The following is a 10,945-nucleotide window of genomic DNA, read 5'->3' on the forward strand; positions in this document are numbered from 1 at the left end:
TAGAAATGAATAAAAATACAAATATGTTTTAATTATTAATTATTACATTTATCTTTATATATGTTGGAAGTATGGGAGCTATGTAGTGACAACATATATATTAAAATGTATACATAATTTTATAATTTATATATCATTTTCTATTTATTTTTTTTTAATTATATATATTTTTAAATGCTTTATATATTATATATTTAAAATATATAATGTATATAATACAAATGCACAACATAATTATTCACACACACACACACACACACACACACATACACACACATATATATAAAGAATGTTCTATATTTAATATTTAGAATTTAACATAAATTTATTTAATTATAACTTACATTTTTTAATTTTAACTTTAATTTTAACTTTAATTTAAATAATTTTTTAATTGAAATTTAACCTTTTAACAACATAATTTCAATCAAGTGTGTCCCAATTTTTGACTTGTAGTGTAAAAATCCCATATCCTTTTATTAAAGAAGGGCAGAGACCCATATCTGAATATCACTTGGACACTTTAGCAACTGCACGCCTCTAAAACTACACTGAACTTAAAGCATATTCTCTTCTGAACAGGTAACTTTGCTGGTTATAACTGTGGCGAGTGTAGATTCGGCTGGACGGGGCCGAGCTGTGAGCAGCGCAAAGCTCCCGTTGTGAGGAAGGACATTCACTCTCTGAGCCCCGCTGAGCTGCAGGAGTTCCTGGACGTTCTGGATCGGGCCAAAACCACCGTCCACCCTGAATACGTCATCGCCACACAGCACTGGCTGGGCCTTCTGGGACCCAACGGCACCGAGCCGCAGTTCAACAACATCTCCATCTACGACTTCTTCGTCTGGCAGCACTATTACTCTGTCCGAGACACATTACTGGGTGAAGAGCTGTGAACGCAGGACTCACACTGGTCCATAAGATAGATTAAACGATGAAAATTCCTCCGAGAATGAGTGAAAAAAAAAACATTACTTAGGGATTTCAGAACGGTGAAAAACTTTCATGCCTTTTCATTTTTCTCCATCATTGAGGCAATATTTTAGTCACTATAATTCAACCCTATGATTTCAGTAGAGATGTACAATTAATCAAATCACAATATGGATTAGTGTCTGTGAATATTAAAGTGCAAAATATATATTATGTTTTAATTTTAACAGTAAGTCTCTGTCGTGCAGCATTTTGTTTACCAAAAAATAGAAGGAATTGTTCCATTTTAATTTCATTACATTTTAAAAGAATAATTATGAAATTTGTATGCCCTCATTTGATTACCATCATTTCTGATAATATATTTTTATTAAATAATAAATTCAGAAAAATTACAACAGACAACACAGAATTTCTAGGAAGACAAAAAAAAAATGCATTGGACTCTATTATTGTAAAAAAAAAAAAAAAAATTAATTATTAAATGGTTAAAGTTTCAAGAATTCAATTGATTAGACATTGATTAGATCAGACTTTTTGATTATTAAAATGTATTAAACCCATTAAATCCAGAAAAATGGAATTTGGGAAAGACAAATCAGAATTTGAAAAACAAATAAAACAGATTTCATTGGGCCCTAAAAATTTAATTTTTGTTAAACTTTTGATAAATTCTTTTTAAGTATATATATATATATATATATATTTACATAATTTATATTTAATATTTATATTTTATAAATATATTTTATAATTTATATTTTAAATATATTTCATGATTTCAATTAATTAGACATGCTTTTTGATTACTAAAATGTGATGAAACTATTAAACTGGAATTTAAATGTAAAACTTAATAAATTGCTGTTAAATTATATATGTTTCATGATTAATTGGACATTTCATATATAATAAAATTAATAAATAAATAATGAATTTGTTAAAAGTTTTATGAATTCAATTCATTATACATGCTTTTTGATTATCAAAATTTAATGAAACTATTAAAAGGAAATTTAAACACAAAAAAATGGAATTTGGGAAAAAATAAAACGGAATTCATAGAGTCTAACACTATTAGGAGATCAAACAGACATTATGTTGTGTATTTTGTGGTTACTTCACCTGATGTAACTTGTGACGTCCTTGTTTCTGGCAGGTCCAGGACGTCCTTTTAAAGCCATCGACTTTTCCCACAAGGGCCCGGCGTTCATCACCTGGCACAGATACCATCTGCTCAGTCTGGAGAGAGAGCTGCAGGTCAGATCAAGCCTTCTCTGTTTCACACTGTATTTCTAATCATCATCTAATCATCTGGAGGCCCTCATGACAAGAGGTCAATGGAGTTTTTGCACATAGTGACTAAATCAATAACTTCTGAACACAATGTCCAAACTAAAGGAAACTAAGCGTTAGGACAGAGATGCCAAAGACTAGGGGGCCAGAAATGAAGGGCAAGAAAGCAAACTCATTTAAGGGCCGTAAGCTGAATGCAAATGCTGCATTATATCCAACTATATGTGTGAAGTCGCTGGGGTATATTTGTAGCAATAGCCAACAATACATTGCATGGGTCAAAATTATCGATTTTTCTTTAATGCCAAAAATCATTAGGATATTAAGTAAAGATAATGTTCCATGAAGATATTTTGTAAATTTCCTACTGTAAATATATCAAAACTTAATGTTTGATTAGTAATATGCATTGCTAAGAACTTAATTTGGACAACTTTAAAGATGATTTTCTCAATATTTAGATTTTTGTTGCACCCTCAGATTCCAGATTTTCAAATAGTTGTATCTCAGCCAAATATTGTCCGATCCTAACAAACCATACATCAATGGAAAGAATATGTATTCAGCTTTCATATGATGTATAAATTTCAATTTTGAAAAATTGACCCTTATTTGACTGGTTTTGTGCTCCAGGGTCACATATTATATTAAAATTCATGATCTTTGATTTGTCCTGTCATGCCTTATCGCAAGAGCGGACGTTAACATTTTAATTTGTATTGAAATGTTGATAATATAAGTGAATTTGATTTTAATATGATATATATATATAATATAGTTGGATATAATGCAGCATTTACATTCAGCTTACGGCCCTTAAATAAGTTCACTTTCTGGCCCTTCATAGTAACCAACAGGGGATGCTCAAATATAACAACAACAAAAAACAACTGGAATAATCAGTTGGATTTTTAAAATTAATTTCATTTGTGAATAGTAATCATTCTGATGTTTGGATACAAGTGTAGGGTTTCTACAAGAGGCTGCATATCAAATTATCACTGTTGAAAATGATCAATAAGTCATGGCAACGTATTTTTTTCCATGTAATTTAACCAGTTCAATAATTCAAAAATGTTTTTCCATTACTTTAATTCAAGCAATTTTAGTAGTTTAACTAATATCAACTTTATTTTTTAAAGTTATACAAGATAGACAAGATTTTAAAAAATGAGTTGAAATGATTTGATCAATTTGATTATACCACTGTAAAAGAATTATTCAAAGATGTAAATAAAACAAAGCTTATTTATTATTGTGTTACTTACTAATTCTTTGTAATTATTTGAAAAATTTACAAGCAATTTACTAGCAAAATCGTTACTTTAAATGCACTTAAATATTACAATTTACTTAATATTAATTAAACATTTACGCAGCAACTGCACTTAGGTTTTTAAGTTGAAGTATGTGAGTCTTTTACAGTGTTATAGTGCCTTAATGAATAAGTTTACATTTTTATTCTGAGAAATATCCTGAGCTAGAATCGAAATTCCTCTTTCTTCTGAACACTTGAGTGAATCTATAGTTCCCTTTCATGGGAACTTCGAACTGCGTCCTCTAGGGGTCGCTATGGGGGACGCCTCGTCGTGACCCGTGTCTGAAGCATACATTGAAAAAACACCAACTCGTTGGCCGGCGACAGCCATGACGTCACTACCGGTGCGACTATAGTATAAATAGGCAGGGAACCATGGTTACATAAGTAACCTGAGACGGTTTTCCAGTACAGAAGAAACTGATATTTTCTTCCCATCATAGAAACTCACAGGTAATGAGAACTTCGCCGTCCCGTACTGGAACTTTGCGACGGGACGGACGGAGTGTGACGTCTGCACAGACTCTCTGCTCGGAGGAGGGGACCCCAGGGACCCGTCCCGTATCAGCCCTCACTCCAGGTTTGCCCGCTGGGGTGTGGTGTGTGACAGGTACGTTTTGCTGGTTGGTTATAGCAGATAGCCATTCAAAAGTAGCTGTGTAAAATTTTCAATTAATTTAATTCAATTTAATTTGAAAAAAAAAAAACACCAAAAAAATGAATTACCAGTTTTTTGGAAGCTTTTACATGTGGGTCAAAGACGAAAAAGGGTTTAAGCATAAAAACAATAAGTGTAATACTGCTTTAAATTGTTGTTCCCCCCCCGCCAAAAAAAAATCTATTTAATTTAATTGCAATTTTATTTTTGTTTTTCTGAGCAAAAAATAAATATCATACATTTTTCCCTGATTTACAGAAGAGACGCACTAAAATGTCATTCAGTGTAACAATCTTGTCAGGCATATTTACAACAAAAATCTATTTATGACATATTAAAAGACTAATTACCTTCACCCCAAATACTAATTAGTTGTAATTTTACATTTTTTAAATTTGCCACTATCCTAGGTTTTGCCCATTTGTCAGTAAGAATTTAAAACACAATCAAATTTAATATGCTCCCTTATTATTTTATATATTTTAATATGTACACATCAGAATAAGCATGTTGTTTGAATTTTTACATAAATATTGTGTTACACTGAATGACAATGTAACATTATTTCAACCAAATTTTGACATTTTATTCTCCAAAAACTTATTTGAAACCTTAAAAGTAGACACTTTACTTACATTTAATGTGCTTTCTATGGACATATAATCACTTTTGTAAATTTCTTTTGATGCGGACATCTTAACGTCTTTGACCCATGTTTGAAACGGACGTATATATTTTCCCATCTGCTGTTTTTGATGTCACAGTTCAGAGCAGTCACAAGGAGAAGAAAAGCAAAACAGTGAAAGATTATATTATCATTTTCAGATGGAGTAAAAGTAGCATCAATTTTCAAAAGTATTACAAAATAAATGAAGAGGATAGAAAAATGCATAAGGGGCACCAGAACATCATCCTTGCATTTCAATTTTCTAAGTTTCAGTAATTTTGTGTACTTTTGTCAATTTCATTAGTTTTTGTTTTCAAATATTTCTATTTAACTTCTTTTTCCTGTTTAAATTTTCGTAATTTTAGTACTTTAAATTTATTTTAGAGACATTTATTGCAACAGGTTTTTTTATTTAAATTTTCATCTAATATTTACATTTGAAATATTTATATTTTTCAGTATATATTTGAATTATTGAAAATTATATTTTTAATAGTTTTAGTTTCAGTTAAAAATAACAAAACTGTAGTACATCGGGAAGATTAATTTGTACATTAGCATTAATTTACTTTAGTAATTTAGTTGCAAATTTAGTATCATTGAGATACTATTATAGTTTTTTTTAATTTCTTAATTAGATTTTATTTTTAGATGTTCTGCTTTCATTGTAATTTTAGTTCGTTTTTGTTTCATTGTGTGTTTTTTTGTCATTTATATTAGTTTTTGTTGTTTTTAAATGTTTATGTAGTTTTAATTTTTATTTCAGATTTAGTTTTAATTATTTTAGTACATCAAGGTAAACTAAATGAAAATGAGAAATGTTGCTTCGGAAACTAGCTGAAATAAAATAAGTTTGACTTTTTAATATTTGCTTTTATTTTAGGTAAAAGTTATTTCATTTCAAATAATGATTTTTTTTTAATTATTATTGAACTATAATAACCCTGTCCAAAGCAACATTTAATTCCACTTTTTTTTTTTCATTTAACATTTATATTTTATTTCAGCTTTATTTCAATTACTGAAAATGATTTTTAAATAGTTTACGTTAACAATAACAACACTGTAGTACATCAGGAAGATTAATTTGTATTATTATGAATTTGAATTAGCAAGGGCCTTAATCTAATAAAACTGTGACATTAATAACTCGAAATATGCTTTAAACCAATTATACATAATGGCTTTCAGACAATAAATTTATATGGAAAGAAACAAATTGCTTACTATATAAATATAACAATTGCAGAACATACATAAATTAACAAATATAATATCATCCAACAACAATTCACGTTTTAAGATTTAATCTTCGTAAACTGACATTGGACTTGTCTTTCCACGACTTGATTTTTAGGGAACTAGAGAACCATCTTTTCAATGCACCGGTATTTTTACAATGGGATCAGGTCAAAACATGAGTGACTCCCTGAGTAGTGCACTTACTACTGAACTAAGGAGCAGAATGAGACACACCCTCCGTCTCCAGTTACTCAAAAACTACTACATCGCTCCTGCTGCTCACACTGATCCAGAATCATGCCAGCATGTAACATCTTTTCCTTTCAGTCTGGATGAGTATAATCGTCTGGTGACCTTGTGTAACGGGACCAGCGAGGGATCTCTGCGCAGAGGAGTCATGGAGAGCACTAACGTGACTTTACCAACCATGAACGACGTCAGAAGCTGCCTGAATCTCAGAGACTTTGACAGTCCACCGTACTTCACCAACTCCAGCTTCAGCTTCAGGTAATGCAGTCGATCACGTGGTCAAAAACACAGTCTTAAAGGAACAGTTCATCTAAAGATAAACATTTAGTCATGTTTTGCTCACTCTCAGATCTTGTCAGTCTCTTATTTTCTTTCTTCCATGCAAAACCAAATGAGGTTATTTATAATGTCAAACTTCAAAAGGAGTATTAAAACATTTTTATAATAATAAGTAGATATATTCTATGTCTATCCATGATATAAATCCAGTGATACCAATGATCCAATGATATAATTATTAACCAAAATCCTAATCACAATATAAGTCATTTTTAACCACAATAATTAATTTTGCCTGAAAGAACAAAACTAACCATTATCTAAATCCCATAACATTATAAAGCCTGTTTGATAACTGATACGAAAATGTCTAAGGCCTCTAAATGATTAAGATGTTCAAAATGTTGCTGTGAAACCTGTTGCACACAATCTACTCCATGCCTTCTGTCGTCTGATAGATAGTTTAGAGTTTTTTGTCCAGTCAAAGCTCTTTTAGTGTAATTGTACAAACGTCCAGCTTCAGCTCGTGCTTCACGCGTCAAATCTACTGATTTTTCTCAAGTAAAGGTCAGAATAACTGCAGTCATATCTCCAGATGAACACTTACTGGACTGAAGCAGCTGGGCTTTACTTGATTCTCCATCAATCATGTTTTAGAGTCTCAAATCTGATCCTCAGGATCTTTTGAGGAGCGTTTGTTTCCAGAAGCTTTACTTTCACTGTTCCTCAACGCAGGGGCGGATCTAGCGGAGGGGCAACTGCATTATTACTAAGACATATTACTGGAGATATAGAGCAACGGCTGATATTTATTTCATTTTATGTAAGTATCTGGTATAATGTTATAAAAATCTCATTGATTTACATTACAAGCATCATAATTTCATCACTTTTTGTCCATATAAATATCAGCATCTGCACCAAATTGCATATTTTTGCTCATTTTGGGCCTCTGGATAAAACTGAGTGTGTTTTCCTCCATATTCTCACTATATCATACTATATGAGCTTTAAAATCCTATAAAACATTCACATTCTTCATTAATAAAATTACAAACCTCAGTGCACAATTTGCCACACCACAAACTGTCAAACACATCTTACCAGCAAACATACACTCGTTTTCATCCTTCTCTCCACTCTCTGAGGCAGAAGTCTCTAAACTCATCCTTTCCAATCATCCTATACTACTTGTCCGCTTGATCCTATTCAATCTCATCTCCTTCAATCCATTTCTCCTGCCGTTGTACCTGCACTCACTCACATCATTAACACATCCCTTCACACTGGTGTTTTTCCCTCAACATTTAAACAGGCTCGTATAACCCCACTTCTTAAGAAACCCATTCTTAACCCAACTCTTTTAGACAACTACAGACCAGTTTCCCTTCTACCTTTCATTGCAAAAACACTTGAATGAGTTGTGTTCAACCAAGTCTCTGCCTTTCTCACACAGAACAACCTCCTGGACAGCAACCAATCTAACTTCAGAAGTGGACATTCGACCGAGACTGCCTTGCTCTCAGTTGGTCTGCTAAATGACTAAATGTAAATGTAAATGTAAATAAAAACATAAAACACGTATGCAAACTTTTTTAAATATTTCAAGTATTCCATTTTAAAATAGGAATTTTGTTATTTTGGACAATTTTTTTCATAATTCAGGCTTTACAGTGTTAAGTTGATGTCTGTGAATTAGTTTTGAAGTTCAATTCTATTTAATTTAATTCAAATTTATTTGTATAGCACTTTTCACAATACACACTGTTTCAAAGCAGCTTTACAGAAAATGCATGTGTCTACAAAGTTTAGTTCTACCTTTCCTTGAAGGAACGCACTGGAAGGATACGACAAGCCAGACGGTGAGCTGGACAGCTCTGTGTCCAATCTGCACAACCTGGTTCACCTGTTCCTCAATGGGACCAGTGCTCTGTCCCACTCTGCCGCCAACGACCCAATCTTTCTGGTAACATACAAGAAACATTAAATGACAGTAACATCACGGTGTTCAGTCTACATGAGTTCTGATTCTGGATAAAGACATGTTCTCACTTACGGCCGAACAGGTGCTTCATGCATTCACCGATGCCATATTTGAGGAATGGATGAGACGTTCCAGCGAAAATGCCAGCTTGCCGGATGAGATGGCCCCTATTGGACACAACCGGCATTATAACATGGTCCCCTTTTTCCCACCTGTGACCAATGAGGAGATCTACATCACATCTGAACAGCTGGGCTATTCCTATGCCGTTGAACTTGAAGGTAACAACAAACATGCTGTCAATGCATACAGTATATTATAGGAATAATTTACCCCAAAAAATGCAAATTCTATCAGTACTTACTTACCCATAATAATCCATATGCTGAATTTTTTTGAAGAACACTCCACAGCTGTCAAGCTCCAAATAAGACTAAAAACATCATAAAGGCACCATAACATTGGTCACTTTGAACTGTGTGTAAAAGTAGTAATGCACCGAAATTATTTTTTACAAAAACAAAAAAAGTGTTTTTAATAATCAATTTGTTAACCACTCTTTTAATAGTCAACACTGAGTTGCATATAAACCTTTAAAGTGCGCATAAGGCAGTTTTTAATGAATGTTAGCGTTTTACCAACGTTTTAATGATATTATTATGTTTCTACCCCAATTTCTTGTTGAAATATAAATATTTAAATGGTGGCTAAATCAAGTTTTCATGACAGATTAATTCAAACATGTAATAATGAAGACAACTGCAGGTTAAGTATAAATAAAATTAATATGCAATACATTTAGCTAAATATACTGAATGGCTTTTCTGAGGTAAATGTAACGTTACGTTACATTGTTTACAAGCGGTTTCGACGTCTTCCCGCGGTTGAAACACTACTTGAGCGATACATTTCAGTAAGTTGTTCTGTTTCGTTCAACACCTTCTGATTTTCATTCATGTTTATTTCGCGTTGTAGTAACGTAAAGAGAAATAGACGATCGAAGCGCTACAGCGATCTGTCACGACACATTAAAAGAGCGTCAAAACCACATTTATTGTTTGATTTTAGCTATAAAATTGACAGAATTTGAAGTCTCAGACTTTGTTTCAAAGACCAAGCTTATTGTCATTATCGGATGGCAAGTGCGCTACAAATAATTAGCCTACTGAAGTTTTGTTCATAGATTAAACAGCATTGATTAAATGATCGTCCAAATGATCGATTCTAAACGGCAAATCGATATCGTCAAGCAGCCCTAGCATCCACACAGCTGATATGTTTAGCTGTTGTAGCTTATCCACGAAATAGACACTGAGAAGCGCAAAACTGTTTCGGCCGAATATTCTCGTAGCTTTGAAACTTTTGAGAATTGTTTGTTTTGAAGCAGTGCTTCGGAGCGCGTGTCAAACTGCTAAAGTCACGTGATTTCAGTAAACTAGGCTTCGTCTTCATTACATAGCAGTTTCAAAATTTCAGTGGCTCGTCAAAACAACAACAACAACAAAAAAAAAAAAGGTCTGTGGCTCGCCGCTGGGGGCCGATGATCTCTGTGAACCCATAAATCATGCGAGTGCATTTAATACATTACACTTTCAATGAAACATTTGCAATGGATTTGTAAAAGCTGTTTTGCGTCTTTGGCCTGAGTTTTAGTTGCATTTACACCGTTTTGACCAGCAGGCGTCACCAGCGTGAGGAGTTTTGAGCGCTTCGAAGTAGTGAATCGAAGCAATTTGTTCAGAAATTTTTCAAATTTGTTCAAAGCTTTGAAAAGGTTTGTTTCTCCCGTTGCAAAGTGTTCTTGATGTTGTTTTCAGTTGCCGAAATTTTGGTGCATCACTGTGTAAAAACAGGTGCATAGATAAATTAATTATTAATAAATTAAGATAAATTAATCCGGATATATTTGAAAACGGTGTTTTCCTTTCAAAATGCGTTTTCAAACGTTTTCCAAAAGTTTCTCGTCCACACTGAAGCGCTAAAAAATCATCTTATTGCGCATGCGTAAAACGGAATTAAAGCTCACTGAGACGACAGAGACTAGACATAATAAAGTTTTCACGCTATTAGTATAAGAATGATGGTTTATGAATTTTGGATAACGCTTCAATACGCTAGTGTGGACGGAGAGCCGAAAACGTGGCTTTTCAAACGTATTCGGAACTGATCGATCCACATTATGCGATAATGCTATGCAAGTTCCTGCCATGAGATTAAAAATAATAAATAAATAAAGGTAATTGCGACTTTTTCATCTCACGATTCAGAATTTTTTTCTCACAATTCTGTGTAAAAAAAAAAAAAAAAAAAAAAAAAAAA

The 10,945-nt window shown here is 32.7% G+C and overlaps 1 protein-coding gene across 1 annotated transcript in view; it reads left to right on the forward strand.

The window, feature by feature from the left end:
* The window catches only part of dct (dopachrome tautomerase), a 12,864-nt gene that overhangs the window by 630 nt on the left and 1,289 nt on the right, over window positions 1-10,945 (forward strand). Inside the window, exons 2-7 of the mRNA XM_016458072.1 lie at window positions 583-882; window positions 2,093-2,193; window positions 3,991-4,157; window positions 6,442-6,621; window positions 8,473-8,608; window positions 8,709-8,907. Coding sequence (XP_016313558.1) covers window positions 583-882; window positions 2,093-2,193; window positions 3,991-4,157; window positions 6,442-6,621; window positions 8,473-8,608; window positions 8,709-8,907 — 1,083 coding nt within the window. The remainder of the gene's footprint in view (window positions 1-582; window positions 883-2,092; window positions 2,194-3,990; window positions 4,158-6,441; window positions 6,622-8,472; window positions 8,609-8,708; window positions 8,908-10,945) is intronic.

This window comes from Sinocyclocheilus anshuiensis, unplaced genomic scaffold (genome assembly GCF_001515605.1).
Source record: "Sinocyclocheilus anshuiensis isolate Anshui unplaced genomic scaffold, SAMN03320099.WGS_v1.1 scaffold1461, whole genome shotgun sequence".
Taxonomy (NCBI): Eukaryota; Metazoa; Chordata; class Actinopteri; order Cypriniformes; family Cyprinidae; genus Sinocyclocheilus; species Sinocyclocheilus anshuiensis.